This window comes from Panulirus ornatus, chromosome 11 (assembly GCF_036320965.1).
Source record: "Panulirus ornatus isolate Po-2019 chromosome 11, ASM3632096v1, whole genome shotgun sequence".
In the NCBI taxonomy this organism is placed as follows: domain Eukaryota; kingdom Metazoa; phylum Arthropoda; class Malacostraca; order Decapoda; family Palinuridae; genus Panulirus; species Panulirus ornatus.
The window spans coordinates 41,720,864-41,747,021 of record NC_092234.1 but is presented as its reverse complement, the minus strand read 5'-3'; the positions used below and the strand labels follow the sequence as shown (position 1 = coordinate 41,747,021).

General features: G+C 49.6%; 1 protein-coding gene across 1 annotated transcript in view; it reads left to right on the top strand.

Annotated features, from left to right (window-relative positions):
* Window positions 1-26,158, top strand: part of Dscam1 (Down syndrome cell adhesion molecule 1) — a 1,447,516-nt gene that overhangs the window by 266,165 nt on the left and 1,155,193 nt on the right. Inside the window, exon 4 of the mRNA XM_071666240.1 lies at window positions 9,454-9,592. Within this exon, the coding sequence (XP_071522341.1) occupies window positions 9,454-9,592 (139 nt within the window). The remainder of the gene's footprint in view (window positions 1-9,453; window positions 9,593-26,158) is intronic.

Genomic DNA, 26,158 nt, shown 5'->3' with positions numbered 1-26,158 from the left:
ACGTTCGTATTCTCCATCCTCCTCGTATCTTTATTCTCGTCCCCGTCTTCACCCACCTTCTCCATCTTTATCTCCTTGGCATCTCTCTCTCCCTCTTTATCTTATATTCAAACTTTTTACTCCACTTTCTCCTTCACCAGTTATCCCCCTTCTGCTACTTCCCCTCACTACCCTTATTTCCTCCTCCTCCACCTCCTCCTCGTTCCTCACTCTCCCTGTCAAGGGTCACTGGGATATGACACAGGCAGGTCTGCCGTCTGTACCTGTACCAGGGAGAGGCACCCACCCCTTGTATCCCTGACTGCAAAGCCCCTTACCTCACCTGCAGGTGTGAAAACTCTGGGTAGGTGGAGCTGGAAGGTGGATCATATATTTATGAACCAGGGTTATATTTGGCTGGTCATCCGTTATGTACGTGTTCTGGGAGGCCAGGTGACAGAGCAGGCCGGGGGGCTCCTGCACCAGTGTCACCCACGAATCTATATATATATATATATATATATATATATATATATATATATATATATTTTTTTTTTTTTTTTTTTTTTTTTTATACTTTGTCGCTGTCTCCCGCGTTTGCGAGGTAGCGCAAGGAAACAGACGAAAGAAATGGCCCCCCCCCCCCATACACATGTACATACACACGTCCACACACGCAAATATACATACCTACACAGCTTTCCATGGTTTACCCCAGACGCTTCACATGCCTTGCTTCAATCCACTGACAGCACGTCAACCCCTGTATACCACATGACTCCAATTCACTCTATTTCTTGCCCTCCTTTCACCCTCCTGCATGTTCAGGCCCCGATCACACAAAATCTTTTTCACTCCATCTTTCCACCTCCAATTTGGTCTCCCTCTTCTCCTCGTTCCCTCCACCTCCGACACATATATCCTCTTGGTCAATCTCTCCTCACTCATTCTCTCCATGTGCCCAAACCATTTCAAAACACCCTCTTCTGCTCTCTCAACCACGCTCTTTTTATTTCCACACATCTCTCTTACCCTTACGTTACTTACTCGCTCAAACCACCTCACACCACACATTGTCCTCAAACATCTCATTTCCAGCACATATATATATATATATATATATATATATATATATATATATATATATGTATATAGATAGATAGATAGATAGATAGATAGATTAGTGGCTGATATACCCAGCACAGTGATGATGTATATTGTTGTCAAGAATACATTTAGAAAGTCTTTTTTTTCTTGGAGGGTTGTTGAGAGTGTGGTGTGTACCTGTTGTTGTTGGTGTGTGAACCCGGCGGGTTACGATACTTTAACACGTCTGAACACTCGGCTCTCAGGACATATCGTCATTTTACGCCATTTTGATCCAGTTTAACCCCTTGAGCACGACAGTACGACTATCAGGTATGATGGGGTAGTTTGACTTGACCGCCAAGGATCATAGCGAAGGGTCGTATCATCGTGTTAAGAGGGTTTATCTTTCGACCCAGCAGCACCAATACGTCTGGCACCGGTCGTCTGCATCACGCATGACCCAACAAGTGAGGTGGGTGGATGGAGGAGATAAGGTTGTGGATCAGGAGAGATGAAGTACACTTGATGTTGCCTGTATCGTGACCCCGGGTGTACTGATAACGGATATCTCCCTTCGAACTGATGCAGTGTTGATCAGCGAATGGGCGCGTCTCCTCACCACCCAGTATTAAGGGACCTCATGTTGTCTCTCAGGCACTGGTCAGGACTCCCTGTCTCTACATGACTGTGTACACCTGGTCACTGTGACCAGGTCTTGCTACCTTGCAGACCCTGGCCACAGGATCATCACCACCAGCCACTCACTATCATTAAGCCAGGCTCTCATGAAGGTTTGAATATATAGATGGAATTATACTGATGTTTACAGTAAAAAAGGACAAGTAAACAACAGTAGATATGTAACTAAGAATATTGGACTAAGGTTTAATCTCAGTAGACATTATTAACGTAAAGTTACGACCGTCATGGACCAGGAACGTAAGTTACATTCGTTAGTGTCTGCGAGAAGAGGCGTTTCACGCAGACATAAGACGCACCTTCTCTATCCTCCGCGGCACCAGCACCAGAATGACAGACAGTTCGCCGGTGTATTACAGCCATCATGACCTGGGTCCTCCTGGCTTCTGTCACTTCATCTACCGCTGGACCAAGACGAGACAAGGTGACAGGTCCTGAGCTGCTCCTTACACAGGGTCGGAAGCCAGCCGCCCTCACCACAGCCTGCTGGCGCCACCCTCGGTAACCCACCAGCATAGCCACCGGCTCTCACCTTACCTCCTCCCTCCTCCCACGTCAACCCTGGTCAGTGATACTGTAACAAGACATTAGCCAGGAAGAGTTCACCGCTACAGTGACTTGGGTCATTTTCCTATCCTAGGGTTAACCTACCAGAATACCACATGCGCTCTACCTGCCAGGAGTTGAATGACTGAACTACCTCTTGCTCGTAACGCCAGAAGTCAAAACCAACCCAAGTACCATTTGCCTGGAGGAGGAGGATGCCTTCCCCTCCCCCACGACAGAACCGACCAGCTCATGTAGCTGTGATGATGTCCCGCCGTATCAGATGATACGTTACATCTGGTCTTTGTAGCACACGACCCACCCACTCCACACTAGAGGTTACTCACAGCGCACCCCCCGCTCCCTCTACAGTTACCGGTGTTCACCACCAGCAGCAGCAGGAGGAGGAGGAGGAGGAGCAGCAGCAGCAGCAGCAGCAGCAGCAGGATAAAGTCCTTGTAACTCACGAACACCATCATCGCCTCCTGGCCAGAGGTTTATGTACAACACATTTTTCTCGTCGTCTTTGTTTCCCAAGAATCGTGACCTGTGACCAACCATGAAATTGCCTCCGTCTTGTCTCCTGGAGTTGAACCTTAACAGCATCCAGCTGATGGTGACGCCTCACTCTGGGTTGTGGAGGGGAAGATCTCTGCATTAGCTGTAGTCAGCTGTGGATTGTCAGCGTCAGCGACGAGTCACTTGGATTCGAAACCATGATTCTCGGAGCGTGAACGTAAAGATACCCACAGCGCCACACGACGTGAAAGATTGACGTTGAGGGAACGGTTGTGACTGGAGGAATTCTGACTTTGGAGTTGAATATCTGGGTTGTTGAATACACTCAGAAGATCCAGAGAATATCATGATATCGGCTGACGATTGGTCGAGTGAGGAAGGCACGGATGGGGCGCCACCCACGCCAGGAGCTAGGCAGTCAGATCAGGAGGTATGGAGGGAGCCGGACGCCTCACGGCTCACTAGCCAGACTCTCCGGGAGCCAGGCAGCCAGGTAGCTGGATCTCGAGGAGAGCCAGATGACGAGGTTAGGAAGGAGCCAGCAGGTCAGGAGCCACACATACAATGCGCGCCTCGCCAGTCACACAGACAAGACGTAAGACACTGAGTCATGTATATAGTTAACATCTAGAGCACGACTGTACGATCCTTAATCACAACGATGCGACCCTCGAAGACGACGTAACGACCCTTGGGTGTAATGTCGTGATATTGGATCAGGTCAAAGGTCAGGCCTTCATACCCAAGGGTCTCACCGTCGTACTGGAGCTTCAAGCCTTTGTGCTTGTAGATCGGACCATCGTACTCAGTGGGTCGGAGATAAAGGACCCAGACACTGGGCGTCACTGAGAGCAAGACACGCTGGAGGCCAGGAAGTCAAGGATCCAGACGTACCCTGCAGCCGTTCACTCCAGCAGCCGTTTAATTAAGGGTAACGGCAGGACTTCACAGGAGCCAGACTCTGCCATGCCAGACATCTGGAGAGGTGGTCGACCTCAGAGTACCCAAGGGTGAGACATAGTAAGACCCAGACTGTGTGCAGCACGGGTTTCTAATCTGGGTTCCGAAGAACCCCAGGGTTCCATGAGAGCTTGCTGGGGTTCCATGAGACCTTGCTGGGGTTCCGTGAGAGCTTGCTAGGGTTCCATGAGACCTTGCTGGGGTTCCGTGAGAGCTTGCTGGGGTTCCGTGAGAGCTCGCTGGGGTTCCGTGAGAGTTTGCTAGGGTTCCGTGAGAGCTCGCTGGGGTTCCTTGAGAGCTTGCTGGGGTTCCGTGAGAGCTTACTGGGGTTCCGTGAGAGCTTGCTAGGGTTCCGTGAGAGCTTGCTAGGGTTCCGTGAGAGCTTGCTAGGGTTCCGTGAGAGCTTACTGGGGTTCCGTGAGAGCTTACTGGGGTTCCATGAGAGCTTGCTGGGGTTCCGTGAGAGCTCGCTGGGGTTCCGTGAGAGCTTGCTAGGGTTCCGTGAGAGTTTGCTAGGGTTCCGTGAGAGCTTACTGGGGTTCCGTGAGAGCTTGCTGGGGTTCCGTGAGAGCTTACTGGGGTTCCGTGAGAGCTTGCTGAGGTTCCGTGAGAGCTTGCTAGGGTTCCGTGAGAGTTTGCTGGGGTTCCGTGAGAGCTTGCTGAGGTTCCGTGAGAGCTTGCTAGGGTTCCGTGAGAGCTTACTGGGGTTCCGTGAGAGCTTGCTGAGGTTCCGTGAGAGCTTGCTAGGGTTCCGTGAGAGCTTGCTGGGGTTCCGTGAGAGCTTGCTAGGGTTCCTTGAGAGCTTGCTGGGGTTCCGTAAGAGCTTGCTGGGGTTCCGTGAGAGTTTGCTGGGGTTCCGTGAGAGCTTGCTGAGGTTCCGTGAGAGCTTGCTAGGGTTCCGTGAGAGCTTGCTGGGGTTCCGTGAGAGCTTGCTGGGGTTCCGTGAGAGCTTGCTAGGGTTCCGTGAGAGCTTGCTGAGGTTCCGTGAGAGCTTGCTAGGGTTCCGTGAGAGCTTACTGGGGTTCCGTGAGAGCTTGCTAGGGTTCCGTGAGAGCTTGCTAGGGTTCCGTGAGAGTTTGCTAGGGTTCCGTGAGAGCTTGCTGGGGTTCCGTGAGAGCTTGCTGGGGTTCCGTGAGAGCTTGCTAGGGTTCCGTGAGAGTTTGCTGGGGTTCCGTGAGAGCTTGCTGGGGTTCCGTGAGAGCTTGCTGGGGTTCCGTGAGAGCTTGCTAGGGTTCCGTGAGAGTTTGCTGGGGTTCCGTGAGAGCTTGCTGGGGTTCCGTGAGAGCTTGCTGGGGTTCCGTGAGAGCTTGCTGGGGTTCCGTGAGAGCTTGCTAGGGTTCCGTGAGAGCTTGCTGGGGTTCCGTGAGAGCTTGCTGGGGTTCCGTGAGAGCTTGCTAGGGTTCCGTGAGAGTTTGCTGGGGTTCCGTGAGAGCTTGCTAGGGTTCCGTGAGAGTTTGCTGGGGTTCCGTGAGAGTTTGCTGGGGTTCTGTATTGGAAACTTTTGGACAAGGTTCCAATAATTTACTTTTTGAAAAAGGTTCCGAGGGTTTAATTAATGGTAAGTTTGGAGTCCTGGTTTAGAGAACCAGGGTTGTGAGCAGTGGGCACCACGACCATAAGACGGTTGTAAGATCTCATAATAGTAAGTCTGTGATATACACTGTTATCATATCTGGATGGAGTATGATCTTCCACACGAAGTCCAGTGACCCAGTCTGGGCGCCAGGGTTACTGAGGTTCCCGCTCAAAATAGAAAACGTATCATGAAATGCCAACGTCCCGTCCCCCATGACCACAATAATGGAAGGTTTACTTGTGTTGTGTTAAGTTTGTGTTGCTGGTTATCGTCACATAGCCACACGCTGGTAATGTACAATACTTTGTTCTTATATGCTTTGAGTTATATATAATATATCTTTATATTCACCTGGATATGTTGGTGTAAAATTGAAAATAAAATGTGCAGGAAACTCGAGTGCTTTATGAAGCGTGAATGTCGATGTGTATATGTATTTGTACACATTATGTGTGTGTGTGTGTGTGTGTGTGTGTGTGTGTGTGTGTGTGTGTGTGCGCTGAAAGCATTCACCAAGGAATGTGACCCTCCGTCATGCATGACACATTTTATGGTTTTTCATGATCACATTTTTTCCTGTCGTGTGCAATCACGTAGGGAGTAGCCAGCCAGCCAGGACCATTGTTAGTGGATCATTATGACCTGATGGAGGATGTTGGTCCGGGGGTGGTGTTGACCGTCCTCCAACACAACCACCTCCACCACCAACACTACCCACCCACCACCATTGCCAGCACAACCACAACACCGTCATCACTACAAGTCCACCGTCAGTACCACACCTGCTGGGGCCAGTCTGTCCCACCACCTCACCTGGACCCCACCACCACGACCACTGAACCAGACACACCACCTCCCCTTCCCTCCTGACCGAGCAGTGAACCATGTAACATCTTCCATACACTTCAACAACCAGGGACTTAAATTGTTTACAAGTCTCCTTCACAAGTTGTTTGCTGAGGATGAGGCAGTGTTTGCCACTTCCATGGCCCTACTCCTGATGGGTCACATGCACAGACGTTCCATATCACAACTCCATCTCTTCATGTTGTCATGAATAGCAACAGGTGTAACGCGCATGAGGAAGAAGAGGGAGGCAGTAGGTTTGGGCAGAGGAACCCGAATGTTCTGGCACTGAGTGAAGCTAAGCTTTTAGAAGGGGAGGGAGGAAGATCGGCTTGGGAATGTTGTAGGGATAGGGGTAAGGGTATGAGCAGGAGATGGGGGAAGTTACTTCTGTTGAAGGAATTGTGCAAATGTGTTAAGGTATGTAGAGAAGTAAACTGCAGACTTATGTGAGGTGGGAATGAGAGTAGATCACGAGAGGTGTGTGGTGTGAGGACTGGCGCACCTGGTAGTGAGAGGAAGTGAGGAAGAGAGGACAGTGTTAGGGAGCAGCACACATGGAGGCATATGACAGCTGCCTCATCACCACACACCGTCACCTCATAGGGAGGCAGTGCTTGCTGTAGGTGGCGGTTGAGCAAGCGCTTCCAGGCACGTGTCGGGGTTGATGTGAGGCTACACCCGCGGAAGTGCGCTGCGCAGAGAAGCGCTCAATATTCGCAACATTCGGCGCAGGTGCGCGGTTCTCCCGCGCGGTCGGGTTGGTCTGGTTACAACACTGTGATATATATCACGTGGAATCTCATAGAAATATATCAAGTGATTGTAAAGGTTTAGAACGATGTGTCCTGTTGTGTGGAGCGCCAGGGTCAGGTGACCAGGGGAAAATTTTCGAATGGCTCGAGGTGTTGTTGACGTGAGGCAGGGAGGAACAGAGGGAGGGACAGAGATATGTCCTCACTCTGGCCGTCAAAGTAAAAAAGTTCCTGAAAAGAACTTGGAAAAGTTTGTGTGGCGATACTGCAGTTTGTAAACTTAAAGTTGTATGAAGTAATGCAGTTGTTTTGCAGAAACTTTTGTACAAATGTTGTTAAGGTGTTGACATCACTCTGCCACAGACCAGCGATAAACACGACACACGCGACTATGGTGTATACAACGGATATTTCTCAGTTATAAACGTGAAGCCAACAGCAACAGGAAATAGGATGATGAATTATGTATTTTTTCTCAACCATCTGGAGGAGAAGTGTAGAATGATTGTGTAGAAAAACAACGTGAGAAAAAAGAAAGTCTCTCTCTCTCTCTCTCTCTCTCTCTCTCTCTCTCTCTCTCTCTCTCTCTCTCTCTCTCTCTCTCTCTCTCTCTCACATGGGTCACAGGTCAGGGTGGGAACCGACCCGTAACGATCCCCCCCTAAGTCTGGGACCTTATGTTAACAAATTGTGGAGAGAAAATGAATGAGAATTGATTTAGCTGAGAGGACGCCTTAAACCGGGTATTGCTTACTGATCCTGCAAGAGAACCCGTGACGTCAACTACGTCAGCATGAACTGTAATATGATAAACACTGTCGTGAGTGCTTCACCGGCAGACGGTATGTGTTGATTATGTACTCCTGCCACACATCTTATTTCTACTGGAAATGCTGAACTGGAAACTTAAGACAAGGAAATGTTTTCAGAGGCACTTTCCTTACTCTCGTTGGAGGAAAAAGTCACGTATGAATCGCATTGTAGATCCAGAGGAGAACTCAGAAATGGGAATTGCTGTAGTGGAGAGTGGATAATCGGACGCAGACCATCAACTAAGAATGTTATATAAAACACACGAAAAAAATTAGAGGAAAAACCATGAGGCTGGTTGTGGCATGAGGACGCACCATGATGTCCTGGAGACCCTGTGTCTGCCTGCATGCATTCCCTGGTCGCCACAGATAACACGGTTGATCATAGTGTGGGGGTGGAGGAGGAGGAGGAGGAGGAGGAGGAGGGGGTGCTGGTTTAGCCTGGCGTCGAGTGCTGTTGGTGATCACGTCTTGTTCCCCCGTGCCAGAGTTCACCCGTGCCAGAGAACAACCTACGTCGTCTTGTATCATAAACATTTGCCTGGCTCGCATTTTACAGCCTACTTGCAGACTCCTCATTCACTTTATATGATATAAATCTCCGTCAGAAAATGGTGCATGTCGCCCTTTGGAAAGCTTCGAGCATTTAACCTTTGTGACGATGGTCTGACCTCTGAGGGCTTGGAATGATGGCTCTGAACGACGCAGTTATATTAGGAGTTGTTGAACATGTGTTGAACACGTCGGTGTTGATGAATGTTCTGTGTGTTGTGTGTGGTGCCCGCGGGTCTATATAGGACACACGAGGGGGGAATGTGGTCCTGGCGTTACACACAACTGGTACGACCAAACAACACAACGGTACGACCAGAGAACACGACGATACGACCCTTTAGCACAGTGGTACGACCAGAGAATAAGACGATACCGCCCATTTCCACAATGTTACGACCAAAGAACACGACGGTACGACCCTATAACGTAACGATAAGACCCTTAGGTCTTAAGGCCTGGTCTATGACCTGACCTTTAAGGGTAATCTTGGAGGGCAGGTCATCGTGCTCATTGGTCAAGGGAGGACAGATAACAGGAGACCTGGCTGAGTGATTCCCAGAGGTAAGGTAACAAGTATCATAAGGTCCTAATCTATGTATATAGACGTAGAACATGGTAACAGAAGCGTCGTATCCTTACGTTCAAGGGTCGTACTCTGTGGGTTAATCAGTCTGAGTCTTTCCATGGATGATTCTGTTCATGGATCGTGCTGAAGTATGTTTATATTACCTCTACGTACTTAATCTAAACCTCTCCTCACCTCTAGCCTAACCTAACCTAATCTCACCTCACCTCACCTCACCTCTTCATCCTGCCTAACCTAACCTAAACCTCATCTAACTTCATAGTCCAACTTAACGTAACCCAACCTAACCTAACCTAACCTAACCTAACCTGACCTGACCTGACCTGACCTGACCTGACCTGATCTGGCCTAACCTAACATAACTTATACTTTGTTTAGTTCATTTATAACAGAATAATCGCTTAACTCTTGTACTGCTCTGCATTTTCTTCGTGTTACATATCACAATACAGTGCCATGTTGGTGTTCCTTCCTGTTCATCCTTACTGTTATATAAGCTAGTAACATCCCCCGTTTTCTGTTCTTCAACAGGTTCTTGCTAACGGCACCCTGATCTTCCCTCCCTTCCGCGCTGAAGACTACCGACAGGAGGTGCACGCCCAGGTCTACCGCTGCCACGCTACCAACCCCCACGGCACTGTCCACTCCAGGGATGTACACGTCAGGGCAGGTAAGGTGTCCCCTGCTGGCCAGGACGGGTCGCTCTGGTGTCCTTGAGAGAGAGAGAGAGAGAGAGAGAGAGAGAGAGAGAGAGAGAGAGAGAGAGAGAGAGAGAGGTGGTAAGGACACCAGGTGTGGCCCTGATGTATGACGGAGGGTGGAAGAGCCGGTTCATGTTATGATGGAGTGCCGACCTGCGAGACAGCTGGCTGACACACACACACACACACACACACACACACACACACACACACACACACACACACATCCTCACACCGTACCTGGGTCACGGGGAGTGTGTGTGTGTGTGTGTGTGTGTGTGTGTGTGTGTGTGTGTGTGTGTGTGTGTGGAGACGCGCACAGCTGGTGTAGTCTCTCATCAGGTGGCGTCTCTCTTGAAGGATGGTCATGTGTCTCTGAACTCGTCAGGAAAGGATAATGAGAGAGAGAGAGAGAGAGAGAGAGAGAGAGAGAGAGAGAGAGAGAGAGAGAGAGAGAGAGAGAGAGAGAGAGAGTCATTGCATGAGCCGGCTCCTGCTGCTGATGGTCTCCCGGGTTCGATGCTGACTTGCTGCTCATGATGTGTAGTTTCCCTTGGTCTCGTGGGCTGAGCTGACATGGTCTCGTGGGCTGAGGAGAGGTGAGGGGCCCGTAGTGTGGCCCGCGGGACCTGCAGAATATTTTGGGTGGTCTCTTGCCCAGCACGGGAGGGCCACAGGGCACCTCCGCAGGCCACCTTCCTGTAGCCTGTGTAACCTTGTGTCAGCAGCCACCTCAGTTAGGGGTGTGGGGTGGGGGGATGGAGGAGGGGCACGGAGCACCCAGTCAGCATGACGAGCCTCGCCAGGTGGGGTATCCACTGTCTGTGTGTGTGTGTGGTGGAGGAGGAGGAGGAGGGAACTCCATGTTGACTATCTCGACATAAAACACGTTTGAGAAGCCGCTGGAACACTTCACAACTGCAAGTTTGTGATGTGATGCATCCAGTTGTAGTACCAAGTAACTGTATTTTCTAATGGATATTATGATTACCTTCTAGTGGGAGTAAGATCCTTGATACTGAGATAAAGATAAGGGAAGTTGGATGAGAATTTATGATGAACCTTCGCCTCCCCACATACGAACGTACACACACACACAGTGTGATGCCAGGTGAGCGGAGCCACTCGCGTAGCACCGCTAAGGGTCACTCCGGGCAGGAACCAGCACCCGGGGCCGCCCTAGGACTCCCTGGGGAATGATAAGAAGTGTTTACAAGTTGTGAAATAGGGGTAGAGAGGAGGGCTGGCTTGGGACCTGGGTCAAGGGTGAGGGGGAGTCTTGGGGTCGGCTGGTTGGTGGGTCGGTCACTGTGCACGGTGGTGATGTGGTGGTGGTGTGGTGGAGGGATTCACCACACACTCCGGCCTGTGTTGACTTCATTGAGCACGACAGTACGACCCCTTGAACACCGTGGGTACGACTCTTTACCACGACGGTACGACCCCTAGTTATGATGGCCTACCCTCTGACCTGACCTAAGGATCAGGTCAAAGTCCAGGCCAGTCACGCCTTAAGGTCGTACCGTCGTTCCGAAGGGTCGTACCGTCGTACTGAAGGGTCGTACCGTCGTGCTGAAGGGTCGTACCGTCGTGCTGAAAGGGTCGTACCGTAGTAGTTACAGACCTGACTGACGGGTTGGTTGGTTCCTGCTCGGTGGGGGAAACAGTTATGAACCTCAAGACAGTTTTCATTGAAAGATAATATTTATCTCTATAATACAAGTCAGATAAACAAATACCTTACCATGTATTTGTTTCCCCCATCACATGTACACATTAGTCTTAAGAATACATTTTCCCATGTGTATTTGTTCTTATTGTCATCATACCTGTTTGCTGTATTTGTTCCTTGTTATTATGATGATGATGACCTCCTGCTGTGTGTCACGTGAAGGTCGAGGTCATCCAAGGTAAGTTCCAGCGCACACACCCCCAGTTCTCGTGGCAGCTCTTCACAACACTTCCACTCCCCCCATTTTCTATGGCTAACGTCGGCTTTATCTCCCTCGCTGTTTTGGTTTACCATGATTAACTGCACGAACGCACATTGTGACGTCACGACCTGTACGTCACGAGGCGTCCCCTGACGTCACAAGCGATGGAGGGAATCTCCCAGTGTGATGCTTTCCATTGGTTGAGGGTGAACAGCTGATGTTTATTTGTGCCGGGTGTTTCCAGGTGGAGATCATTGCTGTACACACGTGATGATTTCATGAATTATGTCACATTATTTATCTTTGTATTCTGTGGTGTATTTTGCCGGTCTGTGAGCGCCCACAGCAGCGGCTTCTGACGTAAGAGGTTTGGCTGTGGTGACGTAAGGGTTACAACAGGTACTGTTCCAGCAGGCTGGTGGTGGTGGAGGCCAGCACGACCGCTGGTGGTAAACTTAGTCCTTTTCCAGGGTAGACTCGCGGTGACCTGGAGACTGAGCCAGCTGGGTGTGCTGCACATACCCCACCATTCTTGCCTCACCTTTCCAGGACGCTTCCAGGTCCTGGCCGTGGGGCCGCACCTGTCTCCAGGGGTCCTGGAATAGTTTGACCAGGTCCTGCTGGATAGTCTTGCTGGGCTGCTCTGTATAGGATCCTTGTGTGGTGATGTGTCGGGCAAGGTGTTGTTGGAGACTCCTGTTGTTGGAGGTTGTGGCGAGGATGTTGTGGCGCCACCACCAGAGGAGGGAGGAGCTGGTGGTGGGTGGTGGCGCCTCACGGATGTTGTAGGCTAAGGTTCCCTGATGGTGTGTGGTGTGGTACGGAGGAGCGTTGTACTGGATGGTAACTGTTGTTTGTACTGGCTCACCGACCTTCCCCAGTACACAGTGGTTCCTCCCACCCACGACCACAATGGAGACTCCTCTTGTGTCGTGTCTAACTGTTACCTTTTCATATGCCTCTTATTTTACGCCATCATTTTGTTTATACTCAAGATACTTTTTCATCCTGTGTGGCAGGAGGGAAGGCTGCGGAGCGTGAGGGCCCGACGTGGCAGATCCACATCTCTGCCCAACAACTTTACAACCCTTCCGTAAACAACTCGTAATTCCCCCTCAAGATGAACTTCTCTTTCAGGAAACTTTCACCTTTTACCTCTGATTTTGTTCCCTTATCTCTCGTGTGTGACGAGAGCATCGCATCATTCCCTCCTCCCTCTAGCAGACCTGACTCCCTCCCTGGTCAGTAAGGGACGGGCGGTTACCCGGTGTTGTGAGTGTTGCTCAGTAATGTGGTGAACATAATGATACACATTGGTTGTTGTTGTTGTTGTGGTTGTGTGTGGTCAGTGGTGCGTCAGTCGTACCGGACGGAGGTGAACAACGAACACGTCATCCGGGGCAACTCTGCCATCCTCAAGTGCGTCATCCCGTCCTTCGTGGCCGACTTCGTCTCCGTCTTGTCCTGGGTCACCGGTGATGGCCAAGTCTACACGCCCTCCACCACTTATGGTAATCTGTCCCCCAGCTACCCCTCCGCGCCTCTCCCTCTCTGGCACTAACAACAACCTTGCCTTTCAGATGCATCGGTCACAACTCCTATGCTTGTGTCCGTGTCAGTACGGGGAAGGAGACCAGCCTAGATATGCGGTTCTATACTCAACATATGTTTGATTGAACTTACAGGTGTTGATACAGTATATACCACGCTGAAACTTGACATGTGTTGTTAATAACCCCACCCCCTAAGCTACCCCATGGTTCGCTTGTGATTATAATAACCATGTGGGCTTCCTCGTGTGTGTGTGTGTGTGTGTCTCTGTAGTGGTGCAGCCGCAATACGAGACCGATGTAAACAAAGAGCACGTGATACGGGGCAACGCCGCCATCTTCAAGTGTGTTATCCCCTCCTTCGTGGCCGACTTCGTCAGTGTCACCTCCTGGGTCACAGACGCGGGGGACGTCTACTTCCCATCCCAACATTACGGTAATGATGTCATCATGGCCACTCCTACATCCCTCCCTCCCTCCCTCAGTAATGCTCTCTTTCTCTATATTTGTTCCTCTAGCAACCGTCCGGGTCTGAGGGTCCGGTGTGGACGCAAATAATTATATTTTTCCCTTATTCCATTCAGCAGGGAAGTGGTTAAAAATGTATTTGATCTTATCAGGTGATTGAAACATTAATCTCGGCTACGTACTCTCTTTGTCGGCGTTGTGTCGTCTCCTGTCCTTTGTTTCTCCCCCCCCCACTCTCTCTCTCTCTCTCTCTCTCTCTCTCTCTCTCTCTCTCTCACGAACATGATTGTCTCCCTGTCTTCAGTGGTCCATCAACCATACGAGTCAGACGTCAACAAAGAATACGTCATTCGCGGCAACGCAGCCATACTCAAGTGTTCGATTCCCTCGTTCGTCGCCGACTTCGTCTCTGTCACCTCCTGGGTCACGGACAAGGGCGAGACATTTTATCCTACCGACCGATATGGTAAAATTAATGAATTTATCGAATGATGGTTAATTTTCATTATCATTTCAGGGAATTAACATGGCCTCAATTTTTTTTTCAGGTGGCCTCGGGTACCTATCTCATGGTTCATTAATTTCAGAGCTGACGAAGGACTGGAACTTGATTATCGCTACCAAGATAGTAGTTCAGAGTTTTGTGTGTTACACTGGGATTCCTGTCTTATCCTCACACACTGCGGAGGCGATATGTACACAGTTCACATGGATAGAACCTCACGTATCATCCTCACACGGACTGGTACCATGTGTCATATCTTCATATGGACCGAGCACGACATATCTCGTCCTCACACGGACTGAGCACCACACATCTCGTCCTTACACGGACTGAGCACCACACATCTCGTCCTCACACGGACTGAGCACTACACATCTCGTCCTAACACGGACTGAGCACCACACATCTCGTCCTCACACGGACTGAGCACCACACATCTCGTCCTCACACGGACTGAGCACCACACATCTCGTCCTAACACGGACTGAGCACTACACATATGTCATCCTCACACGGACCGAGCACCACACATATGTCATCTTCACATGGACTGAGTATCGTATGTTTCATTCTCACATGGATCGGACACCATTTATTTTACCCTGAGGCGGACGGAACACCGTGCGTCAAGACTCGACAGTGGATGATGGTCGCTGCAGTGTATACGTTTACTAAGTGGGCAACGGGCGTTCTTTTTTCACGTGGACTACTACTGGCCAGTGAAGCGACGTTATGACTGGGTTTGAAGACTGTAAGAGGTTCTGTTTTGTAGACTATTAATCATTAGAACCCATAATTGTTGAAGGTTGTTCTCTGAGTTGCCAAATTGAACGGCATTTCTTGGCAGACGGAGCATCAATGTGAGGTATGTTGGGGTGTTGTGGCTTCCATGATGTTCACCATTCGTGTGGCACGCGGGCGGTCATGTAAGGTCGCTGATATCTGACAAAATATGTAATATGTGTTGGCGAAGCGCGAGTCGCTGATGTATAATTCGAAATAGGTCAATTTTGTTTGGTAAATGTGATTCGGACACCGTTTATCATATTACGTATTTTCATTCTCGTCTTAGATATGTGTACGAGGTATGTTGTAGTTATACACGGTAGGTTTTGAAGGTGTTATTACTAGGCAGTGTTGCAGTGTTGCAATCAGCGACTGTGAGTTTCAGTTTACTTGAATGTTTATTTTTACGGAATATTACGAGGAATTCGACCCATAACCATGACGACGACCTGGTGTTGATAGGTGGTAGATGAGATCGTTTGATCAGATTTTGATATAGCGGGAAATTTGGTATTAGCGAGGCGAGTGTATTGACAGGCGTGGGTAGGGTCGTGTAGAGGGACACAACATTGGGGTAGTTAGCCTGGTGGGCGACGCAAGGCTTTTTAAACTGCCACTGACCTTATCACCAGTTTATGATCTTGAGCACAACGTTATGACCCAGATGTGATAGCTTGACCTTTCACCTGACCTGAGGGTTAGGTTAGCGGCGAGGTCATCATGCCTGTAGGTCATATTGCTCCGTTCAAGTGGTCTATACATTTCTCAGATGAAGTTAGTAAGTGACGAGGAGATATACGTAAGGGATTAATGTGAGCAGCTGTGGTGTTGGTGTGGCGCCTACTGTCGAAGGTGGGAACTAAGGAAGACAGTGGAGGAAAGCTGACCTGACCAGCTTGTGTGTACGAGGCATCCTCGTGTGATGAGTCACCTCACACCAACCGTGGGAAGCAACAGCCAGCAGTCGCTAGATGAATTATATACATCGAACTATATACATCGAACTATATACATCGAACTATATACATCGAGGGAAATGTTTTTTGTTTCTGGATTTAGTATATATATATTTTTTTTCATGATACAGACACTTTAGCATGGCAACCACACGTGAGAGGCTTATATACGTGGGTTTTGATATCATCTTATTTTTCATTTTCTTCATCTTGTCGCTTGTGTGTCTGTATCCTGGCGACCCGTGTGTGCCAGCTCATGGTCAACACACGCCTCCCTGGCGACGCCAGCGTCATGGTCACTCCACTCAGTCCCCAGATTCATCCCACTCACTCCACTGACCACACTCTCCACAACCATTGTCTCCGTGTGTCCTCACCCTGGTCCTCTCCGTCAACACTCGCATAATACCCGTGGTAGGGGGCGCCCTCCACACTGACTCATCCCCATGTTTCATTAACCATTTCAACCACCCCTGGCGAGGCACTCGGGCCTGTGAGGTTGACGACCCTTGTACCGGCGCTCTATGTCAGGCCTTGTAACTAAGCGTGTTGGTGGATGTTCCCTCCCTCCACAGTGGTACACCAGGCTTACGAGACGGAGGTAAACAACGAGTACATCATCCGGGGCAACTCGGCCATCCTCAAGTGCAACATCCCCTCGTATGTGGCCGACTTCATCAGCGTGCAGGCCTGGGTCGATAGCGACGGCCTCGTCTACTACCCCTCGAGCACTTACGGTAATTTACCGACCACCGACGTAAATGAATAGCGTGGGAAGGTGTAGGTTGTGGAGGGACCCCCCAAAAAGAGGGGGGCTGGTGGCGGGAGCCTTAGCTGATTAAACTACCCGAGCCGGAGCTAATGCCGTTTTCTTTACAGCTCTCATTTGTTATTCTCATTTTCAGGTCTTGCCAGACGCTGACACTTTCTCTGCCGCAACCACTGATCATATTTTATTTTTTCAGGTTTTGTGATGGTGATATTGTAATGTTGTTTACATATTTACAGGCGTTTTTAAGGTTGGCATAATGAACCTTACCTGACCACTAACACACATCCTTTACGTAAACAGTTCAGCAGCTTGTTAATATAATGTGAAAGTTATGATTTATCTTTACTGAACCTGGAGACATCTGACTAAAGTAGCCACACCTGGAGACACACCTGACTCTGGTAGCCACGCCTGGTTACACACCTGGTTGGTAGCCACACCTGGTGACACACTTGGCTGGTAGCCACACCTGGTGACACACCTGGCTGGTAGTCACACCCTGAGACACATCTGGCTCTGGAAGCCACACCTGGCTGGTAACACACCTGGTGACACACCTGGCTGGTAACCACACCTGGTGACACACCTGGCTGGTAGTCAACCCTGGAGACACACCTGACTCTGGAAGCCACACCTGGTGACATATCTGTCTCTGGTAGCCACGCCTGGTGACACACCTGACTGTGGATGGTGTGTGGTGCTGGGGTTCTTCCCTCCCCGCATGTGTAGCGTCGCTCTTTGATAAGTCTTATCAGGACTGTTATCACGACCACAGTTGTACGTGTCAAGGGTCACCTGGTGACCTGGTAGCACAGTGCTGGCGACCGCCCCGCCCGCCCGCGCCTGGCTTCTCTTTCTCCCGGAACTCTGGTATACCTCCTCCTGTGACCACCTCCCTGGGTCACGAAGGCTGGCAGTCCCTCATCATGTGGTTGACGTCATAACGTCGTCCTGTGTGTGTGTGTGTGTGTGTGTGTGTGTGTGTATGTATGTGTGAACCATTCTGATCTTACCCTCGCCAGGACGCGTATCTGAAGGGTCACAACCACGCCTTTCTCGACGAGATTATTCTCCCCTGATCCCTGACATTTTACTCTGTGCTCACCCATGATACGTCTTTACTCGAACCTCCTCCACCTCTCTCTCTCTCTCTCTCTCTCTCTCTCTCTCTCTCTCTCTCTCTCTCTCTCTCTCTCTCTCTCTCCGACGTCGTGACCTCTGGCCTCACCCCTGACATCTTCTCACACCTCTCTGGCTCTGGCCTCCAGTGGTGCATCAGGACTTCGAGGTGGGTGTGGGAGACGAGTACGTGATCCGGGGCAACTCAGTCATCTTCAAGTGCAACATTCCCTCCTTCGTGGCCGACTTCGTCAGCGTCACCTCCTGGTCCACTGACGACGGAGCCAACTACTATCCCTCTGAGACTTATGGTAATACTCCGGTACAGCCGGTCCTGTGCAGGAGCCATCGCCTCTCCTTATCTTTCTCTTTTCAGAGAAAATTACCATAATTACTTTGGCAGGTTTTTCTGCTCAGTGGGAAGAAGTGGAGGACTTTCTGTAATAACTGTGATTATGTATCTCTTACAGACTTAACTGTATTACAAGACTAAGTGTATTACATTTACAGGAAGAGAACAAGGACATGTTTGCGTGAACAGATAACAGATGTCCTCATTTCCAGGTTTACTGATTCACTCCTTCCAGGCTCACTCACTCCTCCTTCCAGGCTCACTCACTCCTCCTTCCAGGCTCACTCACTCTTCCTTCCAGGCTCACTCACTCCTCCTTCCAGGCTCACTCTTTCCAGGTGTATTCACGTATTCTTTTCATGCATCTTGACCACTATTAATGATTACCACAGGAGGGTTCATAGCATCGCTTGATTTTGTGTTATCTTCGTCCTGGATCTGTATGATCCCCGAGCCACAACATCCTCTCTCCCGCCACATTGTAGATGCAGACTTCCCTCTGGAATCAGTCCAACTTTTTTTTTGATCAAGAACTGAATTGAATTTTTATTCAAATGTGGCGGTAAATATTGGCTGGGTGGCGGCCATGTTCCTCCCTCTGGTGGTGATGTGTGAACCACCCACACGGGGATCTCTTCCAAAGATGCTGGTTGTCTTGAGGTATTTTCGGGGGCTTCTCTCTACCCGCGCGGCCCCTTGCCTGACCTGGCTCCCTCACATGTCTGGCTTGAACATTGTCTCGTTTGTTGTGACGGACACAGCAGACACCTGGCCATTATTGACCAACAACAACAACTTACTCGACAAACACAGTTTTTGTCACAGATGTTTACGTTTATACGTGGCCGAACAACGTCACAACTATCTTTCTTCCCGCCAGTACTCGCCTCACTCTTCACTTGTCATCGTATTGTGTTCCTGGGGAAGAATGCTTCTGGACCACCTCAGTCACACCCAGTTTCTGTGTAAGCATCTGTCCTCCTTACCCCTTCCCTCGCCCGTTCCTGGACCTACGTGGGGTCTTGGCCCTCTGTCCTCACCACAGTATGGTGTTGGAGCCTACCACAGTATGGTGATGGAGCCTACCACAGTCTGGTGGTGGAGCCTACCACAGTCTGGTGGTGGAGCTTACCACAGTCTGGTGGTGGAGCCTATCACAGTATGGTGTTGGAGCCTACCACAGTCTGGTGGTGGAGCCTACCACAGTCTGGTGGTGGAGCCTCTCAGGATGTACTGTGGCATCATTATATATTAGATTTCTCCATCAAGAAGGTCCGTTCTCTTTATACCGGCCTCCCCTACCATACAGAGCTTCCCTCTTCACCATACAGGCTTCCCTCTTCACCATACATACCTCCCCTTCACCATACTGGCCTTCCTTACCATACAGGACGTCGCCCCCTTCACCATACAGACTTTCACTATATAGACCTCGCTCCCTCATCGTAGAGGCCTCCCCCGTCGCCACATAAACCTTCCCCTCACCACACTCGCCTCACCCTTCACCATACAGGCCTCCCCGCCACCATACAGGCCTCTCCTTCACCATACAAGCCTCATCCTTCACCATACAGACCTCCCCGTCACAATACAGGCCTCCCCGTCACCATACAGACCTCCCCGTCACCATACAGGCCTCCCCGTCACCATACAGACCTCCCCGTCACCACAGACCTCACAGGTCGTCGTTAACGTGTGCCTTGTCCCCTACATAACGTGCGCGTCTCTGGCCCGTCTGGCTGGCGGTGGTGTTGGTGATGGTAATGATGGTTGGGTGGTGGTGGTGGTGTTGGGGCGGACGCGGCCGTAGTGGTGGCACAGTTCTACAAGACATCTGTCGGGGAGGAGTACGTGATCCGGGGCAACTCTGCCATCCTCAAGTGCAACATCCCCTCCTTCGTGGCCGACTTCGTCAGCGTCACCGGCTGGAGCACCGACACGGGCGACCATTACTACCCGAGCCATGATTATGGTAATGGTGGAGGGCGGCCTGGCCCTGCCTCACGCGCATACTAACAACTTTCTTGTCCGTTGTTTCAGATTATAATTAACCGTTGATTTAAGACATTCACACACACACACACGCACACACACCAGTTTTCTTCCAGCTCCTAATTACTGGCAATAGACTATTAACTCCTTTTCGTTTTCAGGTTCTTAATGAAATGATTATGGTTTTTAGTGAGGTAGTCGTAATTTCATGTGTTTGTTTTCAGGTGTTAAGAGCCTCCGTGTGTGTGTGTGTGTGTGTGTGGTTGTCATGGGTTGGTCTCGATGTTATTGGTCGTAACAGGTGTTCAGGTCGTTTGTAACACGTCCCGGTAGTTGTTGTTGTTAGGTCTTAACGACGCGGTATTAGTTTGCAGTCGTCAGCATTTTTTCGTATGACACTCTGCGTTGTAACGTGACTCGCTCACAGCTGCCGTGGTCACACTACCCTCTCGTCACAAACACCCTCACACGTCATCATCCCCCCCCACAGTCACTAGCGTTACGCCACCCGATCACAACTGTCACCGTCATACATCTAGTACACAGCCATTACTGTCACAACCCCGTAACAAAGCAGCGTCACGCTACCCGCTCACCGTCACCAGATATCTGGCCCATATCTCGCCATCTCCCTCAGTGGTCCACCAAGCTTACCAGACGGACGTGGTGCCTGAGTACGTGATCCGGGGCAACTCGGCCATCCTCAAGTGCAACATCCCCTCCTTCGTGGCCGACTTCGTCAGCGTGCAGGCCTGGGTCACCGACCAGGGCCAGACATATTATCCCTCTGAGAATTATGGTAAAGGAGGCGACCATTACCTGATGGGGTTATCATCTACCTCATTATTTATGTCCAGTCCTTTTTAAAAATGATAATTTTCTCCTTTACTTTCACTAAAGTTACTAAACTTTTCTCTGTCATTTCAGATTACGTAAAAGTTTTTTCATCCACTTGATCCAAACCTCTCTTACAGGGATGTATACTTCGATTTATATATATACATGTATTCGTTATACACAATTTACTAGTCATAAATTAATTTTCAAAGGGTCCCACATCAAGCCCTCATTAACATATGTTTTGCCCAAACTTCCAGCAGATTACTGGATCGTCTGTTGACTTCTGGTCACTAATGTCGATTCCAGTGTTCCTCGTCCTTGTTATGGAGGGAATCTGGTCTTACCTGATGATCTTGTCTTGTTGGTAATGGATCGTTTTACTGGCAGTTTGTCTCTGATTGTCGTGGTGGCGGATAGGGGAGTGGGGTGGGAGGGTGGTTCGATCAGAAGCGTTGCTGTGATTGGTTAAGTCGCTTGTTAAACCGGACCCAGGGTCAACAGTGCTTCACATAGTAGCACCTGTGACGGGCAGTTGACCACCTGTGACGGGCAGTTGACCACCTGTGACGGGCAGTTGACCGCCTGTGATGGGCAGTTGACCGCCTGTGATGGGCAGTTGACCGCCTGTGACGGGCAGTTGACCGCCTGTGATGGGCAGTTGACCGCCTGTGATGGGCAGTTGACCGCCTGTGACGGGCAGTTGACCACCTGTGATGGGCAGTTGACCGCCTGTGATGGGCAGTTGACCACCTGTGACGGGCAGTTGACCGCCTGTGATGGGCAGTAAAGCTGTTCTCGCGTGATGGCTGGATAAGACCACTGTTGATGATCGGATAAGACCACTGTTGATGGTCGGATAAGACCACTGTTGATGATCGGATAAGACCTCTGTTGATGATCGGATAAGACCTCTGTTGATGATCGGATAAGACCACTGTTGATGGCTGGATAAGACCACTGTTGATGATCGGATAAGACCACTGTTGATGGTCGGATAAGACCACTGTTGATGATCGGATAAGACCACTGTTGATGATCGGATAAGACCACTGTTGATGGCTGGATAAGACCACTGTTGATGATCGGATAAGACCACTGTTGATGGTCGGATAAGACCACTGTTGATGATCGGATAAGACCACTGTTGATGGCTGGATAAGACCACTGTTGATGGTCGGATAAAAACACTGTTCATGGTCGGATAAGACCACTGTTGATGGCCGGATAAGATCACTGTTGGTGGCCGGATAAGACCACTGTTGATGGTCGGATAAGACCACAGTTGATGGCCGGATAAGACCACTGTTGATGGCCGGATAAGACCACAGTTGATGGTCGGATAAGACCACTGTTGATGGTCGGATAAGACCACTGTTGATGATCGGATAAGACCACTGTTGATGGTCGGATAAGACCACTGTTGATGATCGGATAAGACCACTGTTGATGGCTGGATAAGACCACTGTTGATGGTCGGATAAAAACACTGTTGATGGCCGGATAAGACCACTGTTGATGGCCGGATAAGATCACTGTTGGTGGCCGGATAAGACCACTGTTGATGGTCGGATAAGACCACAGTTGATGGCCGGATAAGACCACTGTTGATGGCCGGATAAGACCACAGTTGATGGTCGGATAAGACCACTGTTGATGGCCGGATAAGACCACTGTTGATGGCCGGATAACCATAATGATGATAAAGGTGAAGGTCGCGTGCGGCGGCCACACGTGTGTGTGTTAGGTCATGATTAAGGGTTCGTTAATGACAATTGTTCACTGTGTGATCCTGATTAGTGGCACCACTAACGACTCCTCTCCGTGTTGGACGGTCTTAATTGATTAATTAGTGGCTTTAGAAAGGCATTAATTTGAGGCTTTTATTCACTATTTCAAATTTTGAGTAGTGTCATAACCTGTAGACGAGGTGGTATGGTCGTAACATAATCTGTAGACGAGGTGTTATGGTCGTAACATAACCTGTAGACGAGGTGTTATGGTCGTAACATAACCTGTAGACGAGGTGTTATGGTCGTAACATAACCTGTAGACGAGGTGGTATGGTCGTAACATAATCTGTAGACGAGGTGTTATGGTCGTAACATAACCTGTAGACGAGGTGTTATGGTCGTAACATAACCTGTAGATGAGGTGTTATGGTCGTAACATAACCTGTAGACGAGGTGTTATGGTTGTAACATAACCTGTAGACGAGGTGTTATGGTTGTAACATAACCTGTAGACGAGGTGTTATGGTTGTAACATAACCTGTAGACGAGGTGTTATGGTCGTAACATAACCTGTAGACGAGGTGGTATGGTCGTAACATAATCTGTAGACGAGGTGTTATGGTCGTAACATAACCTGTAGACGAGGTGTTATGGTCGTAACATAACCTGTAGACGAGGTGTTATGGTCGTAACATAACCTGTAGACGAGGTGGTATGGTCGTAACATAATCTGTAGACGAGGTGTTATGGTCGTAACATAACCTGTAGACGAGGTGTTATGGTCGTAACATAACCTGTAGATGAGGTGTTATGGTCGTAACATAACCTGTAGACGAGGTGTTATGGTCGTAACATAACCTGTAGACGAGGTGTTATGGTCGTAACATAACCTGTAGACGAGGTGTTATGGTTGTAACATAATCTGTAGACGAGGTGTTATGGTCGTAACATAACCTGTAGACGAGGTGTTATGGTCGTAACATAACCTGTAGACGAGGTGTTATGGTTGTAACATAACCTGTAGACGAGGTGGTATGGTCGTAACATAACCTGTAGACGAGGTGTTATGGTTGTAACATAACCTGTAGACGAGGTGTTATGGTCGTAACATAACCTGTAGACGAGGTGTTATGGTCGTAACATAACCTGTAGATGAGTACGTGATCCGGGGCAACTCTGCCATCCTCAAGTGCAACATCCCCTCCTTCGTGGCCGACTTCGTCAGCGTCACCGGCTGGAGCACCGACACGGGCGACCATTACTACCCGAGCCATGATTATGGTAATGGTGGAGGGCGGCCTGGCCCTGCCTCACGCGCATACTAACAACTTTCTTGTCCGTTGTTTCAGATTATAATTAACCGTTGATTTAAGACATTCACACACACACACACGCACACACACCAGTTTTCTTCCAGCTCCTAATTACTGGCAATAGACTATTAACTCCTTTTCGTTTTCAGGTTCTTAATGAAATGATTATGGTTTTTAGTGAGGTAGTCGTAATTTCATGTGTTTGTTTTCAGGTGTTAAGAGCCTCCGTGTGTGTGTGTGTGTGTGTGGTTGTCATGGGTTGGTCTCGATGTTATTGGTCGTAACAGGTGTTCAGGTCGTTTGTAACACGTCCCGGTAGTTGTTGTTGTTAGGTCTTAACGACGCGGTATTAGTTTGCAGTCGTCAGCATTTTTTCGTATGACACTCTGCGTTGTAACGTGACTCGCTCACAGCTGCCGTGGTCACACTACCCTCTCGTCACAAACACCCTCACACGTCATCATCCCCCCCACAGTCACTAGCGTTACGCCACCCGATCACAACTGTCACCGTCATACATCTAGTACACAGCCATTACTGTCACAACCCCGTAACAAAGCAGCGTCACGCTACCCGCTCACCGTCACCAGATATCTGGCCCATATCTCGCCATCTCCCTCAGTGGTCCACCAAGCTTACCAGACGGATGTGGTGCCTGAGTACGTGATCCGGGGCAACTCGGCCATCCTCAAGTGCAACATCCCCTCCTTCGTGGCCGACTTCGTCAGCGTGCAGGCCTGGGTCACCGACCAGGGCCAGACATATTATCCCTCTGAGAATTATGGTAAAGGAGGCGACCATTACCTGATGGGGTTATCATCTACCTCATTATTTATGTCCAGTCCTTTTTAAAAATGATAATTTTCTCCTTTACTTTCACTAAAGTTACTAAACTTTTCTCTGTCATTTCAGATTACGTAAAAGTTTTTTCATCCACTTGATCCAAACCTCTCTTACAGGGATGTATACTTCGATTTATATATATACATGTATTCGTTATACACAATTTACTAGTCATAAATTAATTTTCAAAGGGTCCCACATCAAGCCCTCATTAACATATGTTTTGCCCAAACTTCCAGCAGATTACTGGATCGTCTGTTGACTTCTGGTCACTAATGTCGATTCCAGTGTTCCTCGTCCTTGTTATGGAGGGAATCTGGTCTTACCTGATGATCTTGTCTTGTTGTAATGGATCGTTTTACTGGCAGTTTGTCTCTGATTGTCGTGGTTGCGGATAGGGGAGTGGGGTGGGAGGGTGGTTCGATCAGAAGCGTTGCTGTGATTGGTTAAGTCGCTTGTTAAACCGGACCCAGGGTCAACAGTGCTTCACATAGTAGCACCTGTGACGGGCAGTTGACCACCTGTGACGGGCAGTTGACCACCTGTGACGGGCAGTTGACCACCTGTGATGGGCAGTTGACCGCCTGTGATGGGCAGTTGACCGCCTGTGACGGGCAGTTGACCGCCTGTGATGGGCAGTTGACCGCCTGTGATGGGCAGTTGACCGCCTGTGACGGGCAGTTGACCACCTGTGATGGGCAGTTGACCGCCTGTGATGGGCAGTTGACCACCTGTGACGGCAGTTGACCGCCTGTGATGGGCAGTAAAAGCTGTTCTCGCGTGATGGCTGGATAAGACCACTGTTGATGATCGATAAGACCACTGTTGATGGTCGGATAAGACCACTGTTGATGATCGGATAAGACCTCTGTTGATGATCGGATAAGACCTCTGTTGATGATCGGATAAGACCACTGTTGATGGCTGGATAAGACCACTGTTGATGATCGGATAAGACCACTGTTGATGGTCGGATAAGACCACTGTTGATGATCGGATAAGACCACTGTTGATGATCGGATAAGACCACTGTTGATGGCTGGATAAGACCACTGTTGATGATCGGATAAGACCACTGTTGATGGTCGGATAAGACCACTGTTGATGATCGGATAAGACCACTGTTGATGGCTGGATAAGACCACTGTTGATGGTCGGATAAGACCACTGTTGATGGTCGGATAAGACCACTGTTGATGGCCGGATAAGATCACTGTTGGTGGCCGGATAAGACCACTGTTGATGGTCGGATAAGACCACAGTTGATGGCCGGATAAGACCACTGTTGATGGCCGGATAAGACCACAGTTGATGGTCGGATAAGACCACTGTTGATGGTCGGATAAGACCACTGTTGATGATCGGATAAGACCAC